Raw genomic sequence first — 23727 nt, forward strand, 5'->3', positions numbered from 1 at the left:
GCCTTTTGATGTCATTCTTCAGGTCAGTGATTTTTTTATTTGCTGTTGTGAGATCATCTCCTTGACTGGGCATAGTTTGTGGGGCCTGGGCCGGGTGGCGGTTGGCTGCTGGTAGGGCCTGGTGGTGGCTGGCTGCCGGTAGGGCCTGGTGGTGGCTCGCTGCCGGTAGGGCCTGGTGGTGGCTCGCTGCCAGTAGGGCCTGGTGGTTGCTCGCTGCCTGTAGGGCCTGGTGGTGGCTCGCTGCCGGTAGGGCCTGGTGGTGGCTGGCTGCCGGTGGGGTCAGGTGGAGGCTGGCTGCCGGTTGGGCCTGGGCCGGGTGGAGGCTGGCTGCCGGTGGTGCCGCTAAACTCCGTGAGAGCTGTGGTGCGGAGCTAGCTGTGATGCGGAGCTAGCTGCATCAGACCCCAGACCCCCTCATTGCCCCCCCGATTATACCTGCCCATGTGGGCTGGGCTCTCCAGAGGGCATATAAGTCGGCCCTCTGCATAGCCTCTCTCTCTCGCAGCTGGCTCTAGACCCATGATTGTTCCTTCCTTTGTTTGGTTTGTTGCACTATACAGCACACATCTCACCATATTGTCCACACATCCATACACTGCTGACATGACTGACTCCTTTTCTTACCTACACACCCAGGGCTGTAAACTAACTTTTTGGCTCACCTGCCAAGGGGACCGGTAGATGAAAGAATCTACCGGCCAAGTACATTTTTTACCGGCCAAATAATAAATTGCCTCTTTTTGTTGCATATATATCTGTTTCAGTACTTTTCATTGAGATAACAGTATTATAGAGCAGTACATGCTTAAAAAAGAGGCCAAAGTATTATTTAGAAATACATTTTATTATTATTAATTGAATTTCATCTCAAACATTGCAAATTGAAAACTTTAACAGTGCAAAACTGTGACAAAGAAAACACTCATTACAGTTTTTCTCAAATGCTAAAACACATTTCACAAACGTTTCCTCTATGTTCCCCAATGTCTAAACACAACACCCTTTTCTAAAGCTACATAAACACAACCACACCTTCTCACTTCAAAACTTTCACACCAAAAGAGCAGCTCGAAGCTTTCAAAAATGTAAACACTATACACATCATTACACACTAAAGCAAAACAATTGAAAACACAATGCTCAATTTGTGAGAAGGTTCTTTGTTTCATAACTGCCAATGCATATTTTTAGAAACTTTACAGTAACGGATCTTCTTAGATCTCTGTAGGGGATTAGGCATTTAGATTTGTGAGTTTCATATGAAGAGTATAAATCTATAGAAAATACTGCATGTACACTACTGTAACACAACTCAATGCAAAAACAGAATCTATTGCCCACAACAGTACTCTTGAAAACATGTTCAGGATGTGAAGTTTTTTTTATTTAGTTTATTCACACCACACACACACCGCAATCACTGTGCAGCATCATGTCGATGAGCTGCATCAGGCCACATCACCTCATCCACATCGCAGGCTATATTCTGTCTTGCCAGGCACCGCGGGAAAAACGCCCTGGAATGGCGCATCCATCCTTGGAAGGCTTCCACTGGGATGTCACCACAGGCCAGCTCCATTGCCCTTAGGAGGTTCTCTCTGGTGTATGGTTGTCGGTCATAAACCTTCCATCTCCACGATGAGAAGAACTCCTCTATAGGGTTCAGGAAAGGGGAGTAGGGTGGCAGACAGACGTTTAAAAACTGGTCACTGTTGGTGGTGAACCACTCTCTGATTTGGTTCGTTCTGTGGAAGCGGACATTGTCCCAAATGATCACATAAATGGGATGTGCAGGCCTAGGATGGTGTTGTTGGCGGTCCAGGAGGATGTCTCTTAGTTCCTCTAGGAAGGTGAGGAGACGTTGGGTGTTGTAAGACCCAAGGACAGCATGCCGGTGGACAAGCCCCTCTGAACCCATGGCCGCACAAAGAGTAATATTACCCCCCCGTTGGCCAGGAACCTCAGTGATTGCTCTTTGGCCAATGATGTTACGGCCTCTTTGCCTTCGTTTCTGCAGGTTGAAGCCAGCCTCATCCAGGAAGAGGTACTCATGACGTCTGGCCATCGCGTCCAACTGTAATATCCTCTGTGAAAATGTGAAAGTGCACAGGTGTTCAGAAGTCAATCAGGTAGCACAGTATTGTCCAGAAGTAATGTAGGCCACTGAGCAACACAGTATGTCCACTAACTGTACTGTGAACATGGATGTATACTTACTTGCACATACTCGTAACGTAGGTCTTTGTGTCGCGCAGAGTTGCGCTCAAAGGGAACCCTATAGACCTGTTTCATCCGCATCTTTTGGCGCCGGAGAACTCTGTCTATTGTGGCCAAGCTAACATCATCAATGCCCTCAAAGTTGACATTATCGGCAATGACTTTGTCTCTGATCTCCCGGAGTCTGATGAGGTTGTTCTCACGAACCATATCCACAATGAGGGTTTCTTGTGCCGCTGTAAATATGGCAACCCTCCCACCTCTATGCGGCATTCTTTCAACTCTAAAGAAAAAAACATGTGTTGTCAATTGACATGTTTGACAATAACAACTGATTTGAAACCAATAGACTACTTTCACAGGCTTGTAAAACTGTATTGTGACAAAGAAAGCAATAGAGTACAATACCTGTTGTGTTGTCTGAATGCCCTGATAATGGTGGCCACGGTGAACCTACTCAGGTTTGGACGGACTCTTAGTCCTGCTTCAGCCATTGTCATGCCATGGACAATGACATGGTCAATGACTGTTGCTCGCATCTCGTCCGTAATGATGGTGCGAGGTCGTCTTGCTCTTCGTCCTGGACCTTCTCCTCTCCCTCCTGGACATAAATGTGCATAAATGCAAATGTACTACAGATACCCTCTCCACCTTCAAGAAAACTCTTAAGAGATTTTCTCCAAGCCTAAATGCTGCACTTGACTTAGCACTTGACTTAGCTTAGTTTCCCTCACATTGTGCTGTTGTTTGAATGTTTTATCCTCGATTGAAAGTCGCTTTGGATAAAAGCGTCAGCCAAATGCATAAATGTAAATGTACCTTCTCCTCTCCCTTGTTGGCCTGCTCCTCTCCCTTGTTGGCCTGCTCCTCTTCCTCGTTGGCCATTCGAATTCCTCTTCCCCTGACTCTGCCTTCATCCATTGTATTTGTTTGGAATCTTCAGCAAACTGTGCACTCTGAACTTGCTTTTATACATGTGGTCACAGCATTAGCAACAAGTGTCTTCAATTTTGAGTCGTTGTGTGTAATGAGTGACGCCAGGTGTGTTCATTGTGTTCAAATATTGCTGACTGTGGCAGCCATTTTGCATCACATGAGCTTTCATTTGAGAATATGAGCAGAGTTCTTTTGCAACTTGTGATTTAGCAAGGAAAAATGTGTTTAGATTTATGAGAACGGAGGATTGTGTTTTGTGAATTGTGTCTTCATGTGAAATGTGTTTATGATATTGGCAAATGATTGCTAGATTTAGTAAATGTGTTTAGACAACTGGTCATTTGGTTTAGAGGATTGGCTTTTGTGTTTTAGCATTTGAGAAAAACTGTAATTACTCATCAGAACTGAGAGAGAGAGAGAGAGAGAGAGAGAGAGAGAGAGAGAGAGAGAGAGAGAGAGAGAGAGAGAGAGAGAGAGAGACGCATATTTGTTTATCTACTCTTCACATTTATTAACATTACATTATGTATTTTCTCTTCCTGTTTCCCAGTGCGAGTTAAGATACACAAATATGATCGCATTTGTCAATCGCGGTATTTTATTTAGAAAATTGACCGGACTGTTTCGTGTTTCTTTGTGTGATTTACTGCCAGAATTGATGCGTTCGCTCACGGCACGCGTAAAAAATAGAGCAGACGCCGAAACGATCGCTTCACGTCCGCGCCTATTCGCGACGCTTCCGCGGCCGGTGTGAACCAGAGCTGCGTTTCAATAACGGTTTGAGTTGCCCTCGCTCACTTGCCCTAAGCACTTGCCCTCGGGGGAATCCCCGCCGCCATCTTAAGGGCTGTTCCATTTCCCTGAACAGCTGAAGTGAACTCCGTGAGATCGACCCTTGAGGGCTGAGTGATCGAGTGAACAACGATGGCCACTTCAGAGCTGTATATCACCCACAATGCATTGCTGTGGTGCACGAAAAATATGTCCATGCGGTGGCGATAATGAACCTCAAACACCATTGTCTGCTGTCTATTCACCACCAAGGAAGAAGAAGAAAGAAGGAAGAAGAAAATTAATTAAATTTAATTCATTTTCTTAAATTGTGCAGTTAGACTGTCTGTTGCAGAGTTATGGCAGAGCCCACCGTTTACAAGTGTAAGTATATAAGCCGACGTATTGCCATCAAGCGTAGAATACGTCTTCGTCTCAATGAAATGAGTCTCCGCATATTTAGTGTAATTTGGAATAGGCAGTATAGCGCTACTCCAACAACGTGTGGTTGATCCATGATTGTCTGGGCTGTTAGTGAACGAGGGCAGGTGTGTTCCATTTACCCCTTTCACTCTCCCTCCGCCCTCTTTCCCTCCGCCCTCCAAGGGGCCTCCGTGTGACGTCATAGCAAGGGCTGAGGGCAAGTGAGCGAGGGCGACTCAAACCGTTATTGAAACGCAGCTCAGGTGTCACTCACTGCGCCAAACTTTTAAAGAGCGGTGACGCGCACGCTACGTTGCTTTGGGGGAACTATTTTCTACAGCGGTGACGTCGGGGGAGCTACTTCAGTGTGACACACAACAAATCACCGGTTTAGCTTGACGATTGTTACCGTCATAATTTATCAGTTTACAGCTACTACAATGTTTTGTTATATCATGCATAATTTATTGCAAGAGCACGACCATCGGGACAAACATTTACCCTCCAAAATTAAGTCGCCAGGGGAATATTTTAGTCGCATTTGGCGAGTGGTTAGTTTACAGCCCTGTACACACCACAGTCATTTCTAAATAAGTTCTGTTATGAACGAACACTGGAGGACTGGACCCAAATGCAAGACACGACAACGAAAGTCAATTAAACATGATTTAATGTGTGACAGAATAACACTAGTGCAATGTGCACGGGGGGAAATAAAGGGGACAGGGCTGGTGACATCAATGGTGCGAGTAGTGAGCTCTCCAGAGCGTGCCCAGTGAAGACCAAAAGCCAGGTGAGGCGTCCCTCCACGTGGTAATGGCGTCCGTGTGCTGAACAAACAATTTCCCAGAGCGAGATACAGCGGCACAGGGAAAGCTGGTAGACGAAGGAGCAGGCAGGCAGGCAGGCAGGCAGGCAGACTGAACGGCAAACTGGCAGGCAGACGAAACAGGGAGCAAGAACTGCAGCGACAAAAAGCACAGGTTTGGTTAAACAAAGCACGGTTGAAAAACACAGAGAATAACAGGTGACTAGCGGTGGCCTGAGGACAAAATGAACTACTGCTCATGCTGACGAAACGATCTGGTGATGAGTGACAATCAGACCAGGCTTCTTATACTGCTGGGAGGTGATTAGTGACTGATGAATCCCACCTGGAGCTGCAGCCGCAGAGCCAGCCAGCCAGCCAGCCAGCCAGCCAGCCACACAGAGAGGGGGAGAAACAATCAGGATGACAAACATGGGGAAACAAAAAAATGACACAAGAGGGAAGAGGAGGGCTGCCATGATGACATCATGACAAGTTCATTTAGTTTTGTCAAATAAAACTACCTTTTTGTGCTTTATCTGTGTGTCGCCTCCCTCCTTGTTGCCACCTTAGAGCCAGGTGGTAACAATGACGGACTTGGATGAGGATGAAAGCGAGGATGACGAAGGGGCGGTAGTAGATGAAGAGAACAGAGAAAGGAGGAGGAGGGGAGAGGAGAAGAGAGAAAGACAGCATTGGAGAGCGAGTGAAGCAGAGTTTAGAGGACAAGAAGGGAGAAAGAGGAGAGGAAGAGAGGAGTGGGGAGTGAGTGAGGAGGAGAAGAAGGGAGGAAGAGGAGAGGAAGACAGGAGTGGAGAGTGAGTGAGGAGGAGTTAAGAGGAGAGGAAGACAGGAGTGGAGAGTGAGGAGGAGGAGTTTAGAGGAGAGGAAGAGGAGGAAGACAGGAGTGGAGAGTGAGGAGGAGGAGTTTAGAGGAGAGGAAGACAGGAGTGGAGAGTGAGGAGGAGGAGTTTAGAGGAGAGGAAGAGGAGGAAGACAGGAGTGGAGAGTGAAGGAGAGGAGAACAGAAGGAGAGAGAAAACATATTTAGTGAGTTAAGAGACAGTTGTAAGAGTATACTGTATACAACTATACACTGTGCTACAATTCTCAGTTACACTCTTGTAAATCCACAGATGTTCTCTGTGGTGGATTTGTATTGTTTTTTGTGCTTGTTGTTTGGCACTTCATTTCATTAAAGTAGTTAAATATGCTTGTGTTTGTTTTATGATAAACGTTTAGTAACATGCATTCGACAATATGTAGTGTATCAGCACGGCCACGGGAACAGTACATCTATATCTATTATAGTATTATTTGTTGGTGTCAGAATTCACGAGCACCTCCTATAAACAATCGGACCCCCTCATTGCCCCCCCCCCAATAATAATTTTCTGGTGCCGCCGCTGTTCCCACGATGTGGCCTTGGTGGACAGTCAGCACCTGTGATTACTTTATTTTAGGGAAATTCAAAAACACTTGAAAGAAGTAAATATAGAATGGAAAAACAATGATAGGTGGTAATTTACACATTGAGGAGAACCCACACAATCTCTCTCCATGGTTCAGTGTCCAGCAAGTGTCGCTCTATTATAAGCAGTGGTGGAAGAAGTATTTAGGTTATTGTGAGCTCATCTTATCAACCATCAAATCACTTCGAATGTCTCTTAACTCTCATCAAGAGAGCAAATTAGCATTTCACAAAATGGCCTGGCATGTTGTTGGTTGTTTGAGCAGCCATAAAAAGAATATATAAGAATAATATAGCGATCACCAACCAAAAAGAAGCTTGACATTTTTCCTTGATTTGGTAACTCACCAAAGTGACACAACATGGACCAAGTTTAGATTCGACATCTATTACTTTTGGTAGTTCCCCTTTCATTCAATCTGTTAAGAGAATTCAAAGAACTTGGCACGTGTTCATGTGACTGTGGTTTACCTCTGAAACTTGTAACTTCCTCTTCTTTCTTTTCGACAGAAAAAAGAAAGCTTTTAATCAACAGGAGTTTCATTATCCACTTGCACTGTAGTCTGTGCAGCAGAGCTGACATTCGAGGAGATAGAGCCATGGAGGATATCTATATCAACGTTGACCATTTCAAACCTGTCGACTCAAGACCTTCAGCGAATGACAGAGGTGAGAATGTGAACAGAAGTATATTATCATGTTGTGTGGTGGACTGTGTTCACTGGTCTTCTCTGTGTTCAGGTCCCAGGAGACCAGAGAGAAGATTCCATGGAGCCGTTGTCCTCAGTCTGGGTCTGCTGAGCGTTTTCCTGCTGGCTGGCCTCATCGGCCTCGGGATCCACTGTAAGTTTGACCTGGTGATGTTCAAGAGAGTTATGCTGCTCTGAAAGATGCATTTTACCTGAATGACTAACTGCTATACTGACTTTTCTGTCATGCTCTTCTCTCGTCTCCTTTTTTTAAATGTGTTTTGGAAGAGTGCCTCAGACTAAAATGAAACATTGACCTTATGGTCACCAGGTTGTCGGTTGTGATGTTATGTATTTGTCATATCGATGACAGCTGCACCGAAGCTCTATTAAACTACAGTAATAGCAATGGAAACCAGGATTATTTTTAAATATTTGAGCTCAGGAGACACAGGTAAATAGGGTTAAAAAAACAAACATGTTTAAATTGATATTTCTTATTCAATACTTGCAAATGTCCAGGACAGAATTCCATTCCATAAATCCATGTTCAAAATTATTGTTCCATTTCGTTCTCATATTTTTACAGGGGGAATACAGAAAATAGAGTCGACAGCCATTGTTATAAGAATTTTGTATAACCTCATGTCTTAAAGTTTTCTTTGTTCAGGTTACAGCTTTATTACTGTTTATTACTTTAGTATCCCCATGGCTGACCTAAATGTTATCAGAGGCCTGGTAGTCATGATGTCTTGTTCTACATGAAGGTTAACTGTCAGTGACGCGTTATCTCCTGTGCCTTTAAAAGACTCAAGTCACAACAGTGATTTGAGCACTTCCTCTGTAGCATCCTCACACGTTGTTGCACTGTAACTGCTCCTCTTGATCAAGATTAAAGTCCGACGTCGACTTTACTTTTGTCTCCGATCTCCTCCTTGGGTGAATTTATTCGTTTACGGGAAAATTCTTTTAACAGCCATAAAAAAAAAATGTGTTGTTTGTAATGAAAATTCAATTCAATTCAATTAAAAAAACTTTAGTTCATCAGTTTGGGCTCAGTTAAACATAAACATACAGACACCAACATAAAAACTCACATTAAAAGATCTCACATAAAAACCATAAAGAAATACAGATGCAAATAGACAAAGTAGTCAAATAAACACCGTAATGTGTATTTTGGATGTTTTCTGTCCACCCATAGCGTTAGCAGCAGTATGAACGCATGAAGTATATTATCTTGATTTATTTCATGACTGTTCGTGAATCAGCTGCAGATCTCTCCTCTGACAAAGCCAACCTGACTGAGCGTCTCCAGGCCAGCGAAAACGAGCTGTCCTCCCTATTCAAGGAGAGAGGCCTGCTGAATGCCAGCCTCGCTGAAAAGATCAAAGACTTGGACAGACTTGGACAGAGTGAGTGTTCACCTGTGTGGGTCAGGACCTGCAGCAGGGTCATTGATTGATGATGATATGACACTGTTAAATCCAGTCTGTTGTGGGTCGGCTTGTGTATGTAATGTATTTATGAATATATGGAACCTTTTCAAGTGTTATCTATTTTATAGCTAAAGGCCAGAGTTTAAGTCCAGAGTTTTAAATGTGGCTACTGTCTCTAATGTGTGATTTTACAATAGCAGTCGTGTGAAACAGCTTAGTGGTCACTTCCAATATGAATTCTTTATCCTTTATTTACTATTCCTCTGAAATCCTTCCACATTTGAAAGACTTTAAAAAAAGGGGTTAGGGACATGTAGGTACTCCTTTTCTCACATATACTATTACTAGAAGTAAAAGTACATAAAGATAAAATAAAATAGTGATGTGCTCTAGAGCGCAGCTATCTAAGCAGGAAGTGGACAAAACCCTGCAGCCCACAAACAGAAGGGCATGTCTCGTCTTTCATGTCCTTTGGTGCATTTCTGCAGAGAAAAGGTGTCCTGCAGGATGGAGGATGTTCAGCTGTGAGTGTTACCTCCTCTCAGGAGGCTTTGGTTCATGGGAGAAGGCCAGAGACGACTGCAGCGACAGAGGAGCACAGCTGGTGATCATAAACTCTGAGGAGGAACAGGTAGTGTGTGTGCTACTTTCATTTCAATTTAGGTGTTTTTTTTCTCTGATTCAGGAGTTAAATATAGATGGTGTTATATGTTGTAGAGATTGTAAAAACTAATGTCAGTATTTATATTTCATTCAAAAACTACAACTAAACAACAAACAATATTGTTTTTTAAGCTGTGGATGCACAACAAATAAACTATGATATGATATAAATGAAACAACCCAGCATTATTGTTAGTATTTTTTTTCTCTTTTTACTGTTTATTTATTTGATACAGATAACATTTACTGTGAAGCAGCTATAATGATACATTACAATAATAATCATTATTTGAATTCTTATCTGATCCTTCAGATAAGATCCTGTAAACTGCATTATTGATGTGTTTAAACCTGGAACATGAATACAGCCCTTCTGTCCTTTAAACAGAAATTCATCACTGCAATGATCAGGAAAAGGACCTGGATCGGTTTGAGTGACAGAGACGACGAAGGCACCTGGATGTGGGCTGATGGGACTCCGCTGACTGTGGCGTAAGGCACACACTAAACCTTTATTTAAATTCAGACAGATAAACAACTGGCGCGGTACATTACCAGCTTTCTGTTGATGCTGCTTTACACAGATTAACTCATCGGTTAATTGTTAATGCATGAAGTGGTTTTTTTTGGCGGGGGTGAAAAATCTTGTGAAAATTCACATATAACCTTCTAGGTACTGGGGAATGTCACCTGATAATGGTGGCGGAGATCCACAGTTTGGTGAAGAGGACTGTGGAGAAATGGAACCTGGAGGAAACTGGAATGATTTTAACTGTTCTCGATCTCTGCAATGGATCTGTGAAGAAACAGCTTAGCTTTTGAAACAAAACATTTGCAAATGTGTTGCTGTGATTAATAGTGTTATTGTATGTCTGATATACATAGAGATAGAAAGACGGTGTACATCAATGTCAGGGGGTGGAAGTCAGATATTGAGTTCTTAGTGTGATTCTTCATTAGCCAGAATCAACCGCTTTTTACTGGTAAAATATTATCCAGGAGAAGCTTAGCATGTTAGCCTAGCATGAAGCAAAGATTCATATTCTATTTATAATGAAATGCCATGACTGTATAAGGATAATAAAGTCACTTGCATTGTTTTCTCACATTCAGTGCTTAGTGTTAATAACAAATTATTAAAGTTTATAACAAATACCATGTATACGGTATACTTATTTCTATATAACTGAAAATTATTTAATTTATTGAAGCATTGACTTGCCCTCTAACTGTTCCTGTTTGAGAGACAATAAACCCTTAAAAACCAGACGGGTACAAATTTGTATGTATTTCATGTGTCATTTGTGGCATCACAAGGGTACGGTGATAACATTATTACTGTTCTTTGATTGACTTGATTCTCTGAGTTCAAGTCCGAAGCTCAGAGAGGAGCTGAGTGATTTCCTGTGATGTGGACCTTTTTTTGATATACATATTGAATCTTGACCTTTTTATTCACCATACTATACTATCACATTTTACATAATACTATATCTTGTGTGCGTCTTCTGGGGAAACTAAATTACTTAGCTCACTGAACCAATGGCTAAAAAGGGGAAAGAAAGTATGCAACCGCTCCAATCATAACATAAAAGATAAACAATAATTACAAAGTGAAAAGGTCAAAGTTAACAAAGAAAATATGAAATAAAGGTGAAAATCACAACACTATAGAAGTCTGTTACATGGTGCCCAGGTGGATTTAGGCATGTAGCTGAGGGGACAGAACCGGTTGGGCTCCAATTTCAGTGTTTCAATGTACATATGTGACTAAAGTTAGAACGTTTGAATGTGAACCTATCCTTTAAGTTGTTTAAACTGCTGGTTCCAGGTCCACAAATGGGAGGATACACTTTGTTTACTATTGCACATTCATTGTAATTTGTGGAACACTAAAGGGTTAATAAATTGACAAAACAAACAACAACAACAAAAACCCCTAAATGAATAATTAACTTTTCACATCTGGGATCTGTCACTCTTCTACTGGAACTACCAATCCCTCTGCTGGACAAAAAGTGTATCAACATCCATTGATCAATGTCTTTCCTTTCCAAACCAGGCACATTTATCAGGCACTTTGTGGCACAAAGCCCAGGGAGAGACTTTGATCTACCAGGACTTGCTCTGAGTCTGCAAGAACTATCCAAGAGAGTCCTGTCCCTGCACATGTTGCAGTAAAGTAAAGTCAATTACTGAATGCATGTCTTCTACTCAATGTCGGCGGTGACTAATTTCATGCCCTGGGCATATTGGAATATGGTATATTGATATTGAACAGTTCATTGATATTCCATGTGTGAATGAACAGTGTTGGTCTGTTGGTTTACTGGCAGCTGAGTTGATTGTACAGCAGCAGGAAGGAGGAGTTTTTTTATTGAACCAACAACATGGGGTGACGTGGACCATGCGAGTTTCACCATCGCAGACCCACGTCTGTTTGCATATTCTCCCCGTGTTAGCGTGGGTTCTCTCTGGGTTCTCCAGCTTCAATGGTGAATGTATGTCTGTCTCTACATGTCAGCCCCTGTCAGTCACACCCCCACCCTTGACAATGGATGGATGGTAATTAATCAGGAGCAAACACATATGAGGGCGGGGAAGTCAAGACACTGTACTGAGAGGACAGTACAGGTGTAATGAGTTGTTGATAGAACCGCAGACCTCCTTCACTGTTGGGGCTTCTGTTGTCATATGACACTATCAAAAACATTGCATTGAGGGGTCAACATGGGGACCCTGACTGGTCTGTGGACAGGGGTCAGCATGGGCACCCTGACTGGTCTGTGGACAGGGGTCAGCATGGGCACCCTGACTGGTCTGCAGTTACGCAGCCCCATACACAACAAACCAACACCTTTCTATCAGAACCAGCAGGAACTCTTTCATTCATTTGAGCTCCAGTAGCTCGTCTGTTGGCTCGGACCACACGGGCCGGCCTTTGCTCCCCACATGTATCAATGAGACCGCCCATGACTCTGTCACCGGTTCACCGGTTTTCCTTCCTTCCACTTTGATAGGTACTGACCACTACAGACTGGGAACATCCCAAGAGCTGCAGTTTTGGAGATGCTCTGACCCAGTCGTCTAGTTTCACAATTTGGCCCTTGTCAAAGTCGCTGAAATCCTTATTATCCTTATCTCACACATCAACTTAGAGGAAAATGTTCACTTGCTGCCTAATATATCCCACCTACTGACATGTCCCATGGCAACGAGATAGTCAGTGTTATTCACTTCACATGTCAGTGGTCATAATGTTATGGTTGATCGGTGTATTTCCCTCGTTTAAAATCCATATGTCTATGTTGTAAAGGATTCCAAAGTGTAAATATGTATGCCAGGTGGTTTTATTAGTTTCTGAACATCAGAACTACTTCTAATGATCTACAATAGTTCTCTAAACAATGCCATGGCTCAGCCATATGAAAGTGTGGCTTTGTCCAATAACAACAATTCTCGAACAAATCACTAAAACAATTAGACTTGGCTCCCACAATAGGTGACATAGAAAATGTTATACATGTTCTTCACTGCATAAAATGCTGCTAAAGTTGTAGAGTTGTCAGTCTTTGACGATAATGTTGATTTGTAATTGTGATCTTCTTTCTAAACAACAACCATTGCCTAAAGATGTGAAGACTCCCACATGCACAGCCTGACCCGACAGCCAACACTCACCTGTGCTGAAACAGCTAGGAGACCTCTGTGCAGATGCTGTTTATAAGCCGGGATATCTTGGTTATCCTGGTTCAACATATCCGTGATCGGGTTGCACAAAAGCGGGATAGGGGGCAGTAGGATATGTTATGGTATAAGTTACCATGGAGATTTATTCTGCGGAGTGAGCCTGCTCCAGACCAGGCTAAATTCCAGGATCTATTTAATCTCATCCCTTATCTCAGTCAGCAGTCACCACAAACGGAAACCAATAGTTATTCCACTGCCCACTACACATTGTTATCACATATAACTAGACACACTGTCATTATTTAAACGTTTGTGATCATTGATTTCAATCATTTTGGATAATTATGATTTTAGATGATGTTGCTATCATTATGTAATTTACAGTTTCCCATAGACTATAAAGCTAAAATGACGGAATATTAGAGCCACAGAGAAAAAATACAAATTCACAGACTTCGAGAATAAAGTCATAAATTTACAAGAATAAAGTCATAATATTAAAACCCGTTGTTTTAGAGGAGAGTATTAAAGGGATAGTTCGGAATTTTGGACATAAGACCTATTTTCCAAGTGAGCCGGTGTGTTCGAGAGTCTGGAGACGTTTTCAAGAAATTTCATTCAGTTCTTCTAGTTGCCGAGTTCGCTTGTGCTATGGCTAGCGCAAGTCAATCGTTCTAGTTAGCATGGCATTAAAAACACTCATACCGACTCCACAGTGCACCCGAGGCAAATCCATTGTAACGGCAGACTATTGATGTACATATCTGTGTTGATAGAATGTTTGAAATAAAACCAACCTTGCATTTTTAAGGATTTATGTCTCAGCAGCAGCGTGTCATACTTCCTAGTAGGTTATGGCAGCGGCGGAGTGATATCATCTAGCACTTATAAGTTACCGGTTCTATAATAGTTTGTTTACCTGCTGTCATTGCTACAGACGCAGAGTAGCCTGCAGTGCTAGTTTCTTCAATCTCACAGAAATGGACACTTTTGGAGAATATACTGAAACTTTTGAAGACTCTGATGAGGAGTTTTTTTCCACCCAAACTCTAGAGTCTTTCGGGCTAGTCCAATTCACGAGAGACTTTCACAAGGTAAGCCACACATTTTATTTGTACTGTAAGCACCTTGGACATCATGAGTGTTTAATTCTGCCGTGTAGTTTTCTAAATTATATCTTGCATTATCAGGCGAATTCTCTGGTGTGCTGCTGGGAGACAAAGGCTACGCCTGCGAGTCATTCCTCTTGACTCCCCTTGCGGACCCCCAAACCCCACCACAGCAGGCCTACACCATGCGCACAACAGGACAAGGGCTCGAATCAAGATGACCTTTGGCCTTCTGAAATCTCGGTTTCAGTGCCTGCACCACCTGAAGGTTTCCCCGGACAGGGCCTGTGATGTAATTGCTGCATGCGCAGTACTGCACAACATTGCAGGCCTAAGAAAGGAGAGGCTGGGAAAATGCTCCCATCTTCCCAGACAACATTAATGGCAGACTCGTCAGGGAGCACTATTTTGCAAGTTTTTTCACTTAATTTTTGGATTTAGCCTATCCTTAGTTAATAAAATATCTTGAAAGTTACTTTTTTGCTGTGTGCATTTCGTTTAGCATTGGTGGTTATCTTTTAAATTCTACTTCACATTAACAAAGGCAACAATTAAAACACATTAAAACACTGTATTGCAGTTATGGTTACTGTGTGCACTGAAATACTCACTTCTCTTTCTAGTTTCTGGATTTCCAGGTCCAGTTTCCTGAGTGTCCGGCGTTTGATCTCAAGCTCCAGCTCCATTTCTTGGAGCTTTCTCTTCTTGAGTTTGATTTTAACGTCTGCCAGCTCTCTGTCTCTCCGGGTGCTTTGCATACAGACTTCTGACAGTTTGTGAAGTCTGTAAAAGAAATGTCAATTAGCACAGAAGGATTTGTGCATAATGTAGATTTACTTTAGCCAATACTCACAATGTTAACAGGCTGCTTGGGAGACTGTGCAGCATCTGGGTCCTGTTACACATATATTTTCTATTAGCACCTGATCACTGACGTCATACTTTATGGACTAAATAAGCAGGATATTTCCATACAATTGACATACCTCAAGCCTTCTGGAGTCCAGTGACACAGTCTCCTCATCTTCAGAAGTGCATTCTGCAGCTGCAGATGTGCCTTCCCCCTGCCATATACTGTACATACATGTACTGAGGGAACTTGAATTAAGATTTCACAGGACATACCAAGCCTGTGATTTCAATACACTGTACTAACCGGATCATCTTCTGGTGGCTCCAAAAGTGTAATTGTGTTCCCAGACACTGTAAGGAAATCCAAAGTCAGACAGTATAATATATTTATTTGATTGTGTTCCATGTGCAGTAGTACTGCAATATGTACCTTGTATGAACCGGACAGTTTCTGTGGCTGGGACAGAGTCTGTTACTGTCCCTCCCTGGATCCCCTCCATCACTGGCCTCCCTTTATTTAAATGGAGTGCCAGCTCCTCCGCTGGGGTCATATCTTGGCTTGGTGGGCCACCCCCTGTGCCAGTTCTATGGGCTTTTTTTTTAACTGCTACAGTCATACAGACATTCAACATGTCAGCAGACACCTAATCTGTTCACCTCATTTGTTCACTGTTATCTACTTTAAAGTCACTTACCAGCCTGCAAAATGTTCTTGTATTTAATTTTAACTTGCTGCCAGCTCCTTTTATGGCCAGACAAGTTTGTTCTTAATGAAGGAGGGAAAGTGGATAATTGTTTGCACTTAATCATACTCTACATTTCCTGAGTAACATGCACCTCTACTTGCCTCATTTAAAGCAAACAGTTGATTAGAGGACTTTAAAAGTAACTCCTTTAGTCCTTTAATTGTAGCCTAATTATGACAGTTCCAGTGGAGCACTGTTTATTAATTGTACAGTTTTTGACTACTTACGCATTAAGCCGGTCCGCTATTGTCTGCCAGGCTTTCTCTCTTTCTTTAATTATGGCACTGGTATTGCCTTTTTTTCTTATGATGTCTTTTACCTCTTCATAGAACTCCATAAGGAGCTGTTGTTCAGCTGCCGTGAAATATGAAGCGCGACTCTTATCCATGTTCTCATCGGTGATTCTGTGAGCGATCGCGAGGTCTATTTAAGTATGCCGTGAACACGCACTTATCCCAACTATCTACACTTGGCTTGACATAGCCGCGCCTTTTCAAATGCAAACGCACAACCAATTAAGCCAGGATGTGCCGAGCAGCTAGGTCAAGCCGCGCTTGCTCAATTATCCTGGATTTCTTTATTCTACTTTTGTGCAATACCCCCCTGGCTTGATGAATCCATGTATGCTAATCCTGGCTTGGTCTTTGTGCAACCAATTAAGCCTGGACGCTCTTGTTTTGGATCGATTGAGCTCAGCTCAGTGACTTATCCTGGATGTCTTAATCCTAGTTTTGTGCAAACGGGCCCCAGGTCATGAAGAACATAATTAGAGAACTAAACATTGGTATTGCACAAGATACCAAGTGTTTAAGTGTGAAATATCTTACCACCAGGACACATTGAAATTGATTCCACCTTGGGTAAACTGTTGGAGGAAACCCAGGGTACTTCTCATTCTTTTGCCATTACGTCCACTGATTGTCTTGACATATATTGTACACAGATAATTACACCATTTCATAGATCAAGTTTGCACTTTACAATTTTTTTTTACAGTATTTTAAACATCAGTCTGGGAACAAGCTGCTGAGTTGAAGCCAATCTTGCTCCATTAGGAACCTGCACCTTTTATTGAAGATAAGACAATTGAGCTACTGTGACGACACGTCAACAAGTAAGAAGCACACGCCTTAAAGGTAATATTTACTCATGGTGTTTTAAGTGTGGTGAGGGAGGCCAAACCGCACCCTGTGGAAGTAGAAGTAGTGTGTTTGGCAGTACTATATGTTGGTGGATTCTTTTTTGAAAGGATTGGTGGATATTAAGGTGGAATGGCATGACTGGACCGCTGACTTATGAAGAGAAACAAATCGATCGTTGTTCTTGAGAGGTTTCGTCAGCAGCCATGGCTTCCCTCGGGCAGATCGTCTTCTACAGGTGTGGTCATAGACTTTGAGTGGAAAGTAATGGCATTCACTCAAATACTGTAGTTAAGTGCAATTTACAAAGTACATTTCTTGAGAGTTTATATCTTATTCTACTTTATATTTCTGCACTCTACACTTTCATATATTTTTACTGTTTTTATTCAACTTATTTTATTTATTTTTTGCTCTTATTGCTCTCATTTCTTTTTATAAATGTTTTGTTGTCTTGATTTGTTTTGATTGTTTTATTCATTGTACTGCTTTACCGGTGTTAAAATGAAACCTTGATTTTGTCTTGCTTTTTTTTGGCACACACTTTTGCTTTCTGTCGTTATATTGTCTTGTATCTTGCTTTGCTTTGTAGACTCTGTTTTTAAGGTGCTCTATACATAACATTTTAATTATTACTTTTTACTCCACTGTATTGACTGCTGCAGGTACTTTTAATCTTCCCAAATATAAAATATTTATTTTGTTAAACATGAAACCAGTGATCAAATGTCTGAGTTAACTGTTTAAAAAAACATTACCATGAATTTATAGGACCATTTAATTTAAACAAAAACAGTTTGAGGCCCAAAGAGGTAAAATAATCGAATATTTCCCAAACACCACAGGACTAAACTAACTTTAAATGAAAACGTAATAATAATAATAATAATAATAATAATAATAATAATAATAATAATAATAATAATAATAATAATAATAATAATAATAATAATAATAATAATAATAATGTATAATAATATACTCAGGTGATTTTCTGTAAATTGTTTGATGCTTTAAGCAACATTTTCTACTATACTTCTGCACATAAGATTTTTTTTTGCTAATGTTTTCCTCTGAAGGAGTACATTTATTGTATTACTTTTACTTAAGGCAATTACATTCTTTTGCCACAGGGTGTCTGCTGCAGTAGAGCTTCTTGTCTTGGTTTCTGTGCAGTTGATCTGCAAGTTGATGTTAACTTCTGCTTCTGTTTCCTGTGTTTGTGTCTCTATGTGCAGCATGATCACCCTCATCATCTTATTTGCAACGGCCATCATCCTCATCTTAAGCATTTCTGCAACAGGTAAGACCATACAGACCCTGTGACATCCTGTTTGCATTAGTGATGACATGCAGCGCCTGAGGCCGTGTGTTCAGCTCATGCTGTGTGTGACTAAACTAAAAAGTGAACACCAACCTATCGCCTTGTGATCTTTGTAGAGACATCCACTGGAACTAGTGTGCACGTTTATTCAACGTAAAGTTTTGACCACAGTATGTTGAGGTTCAGTGTTAATTTAATCATGTCATCAGTTCCCCAGTTGTCAATCATATCCATAGAATAAAAAGGGGGAATGAAGAAGCAGTGTTGGTGTGTCTTGTTTCAGTATAAATACAAAGAATTTCAGGATATAAATTCAACTTCTGAAACCTACATTAAAGTAACAGCTACAAAACACTTAGCATTGACATTACTATCTACAGTACACTTTTGAGCCACACGAGGGAGCCTGAACGGTCTTATCGTTCTGATCACTGTAGCTAATTAAAACATTGACTTTAATATGAAAGGCCATTGTACATGCTGTTTGTTGAATGGATTAGAGGGAAAAAATATTAACTATTCAATATAACATACGATGATGTGGAAATGGGAGTTAAAATGGTCAGGAACATTCATTCACACACTTACAGTAAAAAAAAGAATAATGTAATTTTTAAAAAAGCGGCTCCTTGAAAAAAAGTTTGGGAAACGTTGCTCAAAAAATACTGTTTGAAGTTCTCTTCAAGTCTTCTTCAATCCAGCATGATGTTCATTTCGTTAATTATGGTTCATTTAGAGTCAAATAGACCATAAAGCAGGGGATGCTTTAGGGGCGGGGCTACCTTGTTATTGATAGGACGCTTTAACACTTAGCTGTAAAGTTGACCGCTATGTGTTAATATTCTTTGTTGAGGGGTGGGTCATCCAACATTTTTAAGTCTGGGGGGCTTCCTCCTCAACTTTTGTCATGAAAACAGCAACATTTTAAAGTGCTTTAACCTTCTCTGGAACAGATTATGCTGCTGATAAGAGATCAACATGTAGAAAAGAACAATCAGCTCTCTTGAAGATGGCATCAGCATTTGTAAAAGATCCCGTGGAGCTCAGTGCGCAGATAAAAAACAGAGCTAGTGTTCAGAGACCAATGTTTTTTATGAGAGATACGGATTCTCATAAGAGGGAATGACTTATCTGTTTCAGCGTACAGCCTGAAACAAAAACTTTGAATTCTGTTTTTATATTTATTTTATTTTTACACCGCCAGGATTGCAGCTGAAAGAATGAGGCTGATATTGTCAAACACCACGTTATAAGAATACATCTCAGCAACACAGTCATTTTTTATGTTATGTTTTATGTTATTTTTCTGCTTTTTATTGCGGGAGTACAGCATGAGAGTTAAAGGGGCGAGAGAGAGGGATGACATGCTGGGCTGCAGGGCGGATTCAAACCTAGGACCGCTGCAGGGACCCACATGAGGCGGTAACTCTGCCATGTCGATGGCAGGGTCATGTCGAAATAAATGATATCGCCGGTGGGGTTATGCATAAATTGATCAGAGGTCCAATAATCCCTCCGGTGTGTCTTAAAAATAAATAACGTACAGTTCCTAAATATATTAAAGAAGTAAGTAATCAGTCAAGATATAACAAATATGTAAACACTATAAAACTAAATAGAAAATATAATTGTAAACAGACTCAATGGGGAGTGCACATGAAATGTTGATATTGGGTAGAATATTACTTTATGGGTTTCTGAGTGAGTATTGCTTTACAACAGATGTTTAAAAATGTGAACCTATTTAATTTTTGCACATTTATTTTAGAAGATCTTACCATAACTGAGACAAAAATAAAGTATTGTCTCCATTATGAGTCTGAGGCTGTGTCCTGGTCCCACAGGCAAATCAGCTAATGTGTTGAGCAACAACAAGTTGCCCGTTGCCAACTTCGGCAATGATGAGCTTCTCAGCTGCTACATTACCACGGATAGTGGAGAAGACAGATTCACAAAGATGTCAGTCACCTGGACCAAGACTGGGCTGACGGGAACCGTTTACCACTATGAGGATGGAGCTCCACTTCTTCAAAACCAGAACTCCCAGTTCAAAGAGAGAGCTCAGCTCTTCCCCGATAATGTACTGCAGGGCAACGCCTCTCTGCTGCTGAGGAGTGTGACCCCCGATGACAAGGGAGAGTACACCTGCAGCATCAGCTCCTCTGGCGGAGGAGGGAATGTCAAGGTTTTCCTCAGAACAGCAGGTAGGAAAACTCGTCTTTCCACTGTGTTTGCTTTGAAAGTCAATCTCTCTGACAACATTTGGGAACACTTTATTTTACCAATCACTATGTAGCATTTGTAAGCATATGTCAACATGAGATAACTGGTTTATAACACACTAGAATGTAAGCAGAAAAAAAGGATGTGGCATGTGCTAAATATTGGAACTTCTCATATGAGACATACATCTCATTGATCAACGTGGCATCATGACTTTTCGTAAATATACACTGTGGCGTGTTATCTGTACGCAATTCGAGCTATCCACGTGTATGTGTTCTGAGCGAAACGACCCATCACATCTGCATGTTTGTCAGCGCCCTCTAGCGAAACGACCCATCACATCCGCATGTATGTAAACGCCCTTTAGAGTTAGGATTAGGGTTAGGGTTCGGCGTTGATAAACACGCGAAAAGGTGATTGTGCGTAGTGATAACAGGCCATAATGGCATACGAGTTGGCGTGTCATACATAGGCCACTTCATGAGATCAGTCTGCATTGATAAACACTTCAAGCGTCAAGCTGAAATGGAAAAATCTATTTTTAAACCATTTTAGATCACGTCCGATCATATTGTGCACCTATTTAACAACATATGCAGAACAAATTAGAACATTTTTTCATCAAAGTTCCTGGAAAACAAAATGAGACACACGCTTACATTGGCTAGTAGGCTACCAACAGATTTTAACCAATAATGTCATGACATTCATCAATCAATCAATCTGCAACCTTCTCAGAGCTAGAGAAAGGTGTGAGCTAAACATTCAAATCAAATAAGCCCTTTACACAGCAGCCACCTGACATTGCAGGATACAGACAGGTGTAATTGATTAAATGAATTATGGTCCTGTATAGCGTCACCGCCTTTCCATTGAGCCAGCATGCCCAGTACCAGGGCCGTACCACATCTCAACGGAATAGGGTACAAGTGTACAGAACAGGAGGAACCAAACACCCAAATCACTTTTTTCAGGTGAAACCCAATGTATCTGGGTATTTAGTAGTGTTGATTCAGTTCCATACATGACATTTAAGTAGAACATATTTGCCCTTTACTGGTTGAAACCTGGCTATTGCAATTTAATTTGGCTATCGGGCTGGTCGCTTATGCTTATTGTTATCATACACTTAAACTCATAACACACATAAACTGTATTCTGTCACTATAACAGACCTTTACAGCACTTACCTCACCATAATCATAACAATAGCCATTATGTTATTGATAAGCATTAGCACTAGCGATAAAGTCTAGCTACATGTTAAAGTAATGTAGACCAAGCCCAGCAGTTCGTGGTGCTTTTATGTTTCTTAACTGTAGCATGGAATTAGCGATGAATAAGCAAGCTAGCTAGCCAACTAGCAGTCCATATACAAGTAAAATTAAACAACTTAATACTTCATCCACACACTTTTGTAAACAGCATTATAGTGCGTTTTAATATTCATCACATTTTTATTTGCTGCTCATGAATGCAAATGTCTCTTTTTTATTGTTACGCCTTTAATGGCACTTATTTCTATTTGTACATTTATTTTATTTGGGCTGTTACATCCAATTGAAAAGCTGGATTCATGCTTTTATTGTCTCAGCATTTACAGCCCCCACATTCAAGTTCTCCAACGGCATCCTGACTGCTATGGCAAGGAGGTGGTTCCCCAAACCAAATGTTACGTGGTCGGACTTTTACGGCAACGTCCTGGATGGAAGCACAAGCTTCACTGAAGACGTTAGGGGGATATTCAGTGTGGTCAGCACGCTCCGATCCGCCAACATCACCGACACCTACACCTTCAGGATAGAAAATGAGCTGGTGTCCGCTGTCGCTAGAGCCACCGTAACCACAAGTAAGCATTAATAATGTCATCATGCCATGTTTTTACAAGGAAATCTGAACATGCTGAAGGCACGTATAGGGACATCACACTCATTAAAGGACTACTTCACCGATAGAAACTGTATTGAAAGTGGGTCATATATGTAATTAAAATGTATAATACATTTAGAATTTGGTGCCTTCTTGACTGGGAAAAGGCAGACAGTGACTTTTTGGCGCATATGGATGGAAGACAACAACTCACACAACGCACAGCTCCGCAGCCCACTGATCTAGAACACCGCCTACCAGAGAAATCGCTCTTCCGCCTACCAAGCTAGCTACCACCAGACTGGTCTGTAATAGGTCTGTGGGTGCTGCCCCCTATAGGCGGGTTGAAAACATGAGAAACTTGTGTTGTAGTCTTACCCACTCTAACCAAAGCAGCCTCCGATGACGTAAAATGAGCATCAGGCAGACACATCTACATAAAAAATACACATATATTTACAGATATGAACACCGAATTTGTTGTCATAGTGTAGTGCACAAAGGACAAAATCAAAACCAAAAAATCTAGACACAAAATGTAATATATATAAAAAAAAGTAAATATACATTGAAAATTAAATCTGAATATTTTGGCATGTCTTCCAGGTCTTGGTGTTTCAGAAACCACATACTTCGTCTACGGTGCTGCATCCTCCCTGCTGGCATCAACGTACCTGAGCTCTATGACCAGTGTCGTCTGCATCTATTATCTCACCTGAGCACACACTCCTACTGGGCATGAATCTCTGTGTGTGTGCATGGGTTGCATTCAGCAACAGGATTTGATGGAAGCCATGATTCAAAGTAAATAAAAGGAGTTATTTCCGAAGATTATGTTATCTGGTTTTTGATTAATAAAAATCAATTATAATTTAATTCATTTCCCCATCATTGTTACAGTGTAACAGCATTTTCTCAATTAACATTCTTTCACTTTCTCAGATGTATGTTTCTTGTTTTAAATGAAAGTTCCATCTAGATTTTTTGTCAGTAAATGTTTAATTCCTATCATCTTAAATGTTTATTATTATTAATATTATTATCATTATCATACTGTCTACATAGAATATAATGAATCATCATCTATGTGGAGAAAATGCAGAAAATTAAGAATGTAATTCAAGAAATGAAACTACATTATTTCAGTATGATCTTTTCGTATTAGTTTTGTATCTGTGAGATAATTAATAAAAACTTTGAAGTTTCCTGAAGTGGGTGAATTGTTTTCTAAGTTTGTGATGTCTAATGATGCAGCCTTATTTTATATACAATGATAATGACCACTGCTAGTACTAGTGTTTACTTTTTGCATATTTATGAGAAAAAGCCAAACTTGAACTCGTATGAATTCATGA

General features: G+C 41.1%; 3 protein-coding genes across 5 annotated transcripts; 2 read left to right on the forward strand and 1 right to left on the reverse strand.

Annotated features, from left to right (window-relative positions):
* Positions 1-7169: 7169 nt before the first annotated feature.
* On the forward strand, positions 7170-11078 carry LOC311021766 (CD209 antigen-like protein D). Of its 3 annotated transcripts, none has more exons than XM_084022545.1 (6): positions 7170-7295; positions 7368-7469; positions 8587-8730; positions 9300-9385; positions 9806-9909; positions 10091-11078. In XM_084022545.1, exons 1-6 carry the CDS (start codon positions 7226-7228, stop codon positions 10230-10232), a joined length of 648 nt encoding a protein of 215 aa, XP_083878671.1. In that variant the 5' UTR covers positions 7170-7225; the 3' UTR covers positions 10233-11078. The 3 variants fall into 3 exon arrangements, with proteins under 3 accessions (XP_083878671.1, XP_083878670.1, XP_083878669.1); XM_084022544.1 differs by having other exon boundaries at positions 8611-8730; positions 9243-9385; positions 10091-11077; XM_084022543.1 differs by having other exon boundaries at positions 9243-9385; positions 10091-11073.
* Positions 11079-14933: 3855 nt separating this feature from the next.
* Positions 14934-15671, reverse strand: LOC311022234 (uncharacterized protein; the record flags this gene model as incomplete). The annotated part of the gene is made up of 5 exons (XM_084023341.1): positions 15499-15671; positions 15373-15419; positions 15203-15280; positions 15070-15111; positions 14934-14999 (listed from the first exon to the last, which is right to left on the reverse strand). Exons 1-5 carry the CDS (start codon positions 15617-15619, stop codon positions 14934-14936), a joined length of 354 nt encoding a protein of 117 aa, XP_083879467.1. The 5' UTR covers positions 15620-15671.
* Positions 15672-17027: 1356 nt separating this feature from the next.
* Positions 17028-23468, forward strand: vtcn1 (V-set domain containing T cell activation inhibitor 1). The gene is made up of 5 exons (XM_084023175.1): positions 17028-17191; positions 18192-18256; positions 20122-20481; positions 22098-22352; positions 22979-23468. Exons 1-5 carry the CDS (start codon positions 17160-17162, stop codon positions 23089-23091), a joined length of 825 nt encoding a protein of 274 aa, XP_083879301.1. The 5' UTR covers positions 17028-17159; the 3' UTR covers positions 23092-23468.
* The last annotated feature ends 259 nt before the right edge of the window (positions 23469-23727 follow it).

This window comes from Eutrigla gurnardus (assembly GCF_963514095.1).
Source record: "Eutrigla gurnardus genome assembly, chromosome: 12".
NCBI lineage: Eukaryota > Metazoa > Chordata > Actinopteri > Perciformes > Triglidae > Eutrigla > Eutrigla gurnardus.

Excerpts from the sequence above, each read along its gene's own strand:
- LOC311021766 (XM_084022543.1), top strand. The coding sequence starts at position 7,226 with ATGGAGGATATCTATATCAACGTTGACCATTTCAAACCTGTCGACTCA. Across the intron at positions 7,296-7,367 it reads ACCTTCAGCGAATGACAGAG|GTCCCAGGAGACCAGAGAGA; the intron begins GTGAGAATGTGA and ends CTCTGTGTTCAG. Across the intron at positions 9,910-10,090 it reads GGGACTCCGCTGACTGTGGC|GTACTGGGGAATGTCACCTG; the intron begins GTAAGGCACACA and ends ATAACCTTCTAG.
- vtcn1 (XM_084023175.1), top strand. The coding sequence starts at position 17,160 with ATGGCTTCCCTCGGGCAGATCGTCTTCTACAG. Across the intron at positions 20,482-22,097 it reads GGTTTTCCTCAGAACAGCAG|CATTTACAGCCCCCACATTC; the intron begins GTAGGAAAACTC and ends TTATTGTCTCAG. Across the intron at positions 22,353-22,978 it reads TAGAGCCACCGTAACCACAA|GTCTTGGTGTTTCAGAAACC; the intron begins GTAAGCATTAAT and ends CATGTCTTCCAG.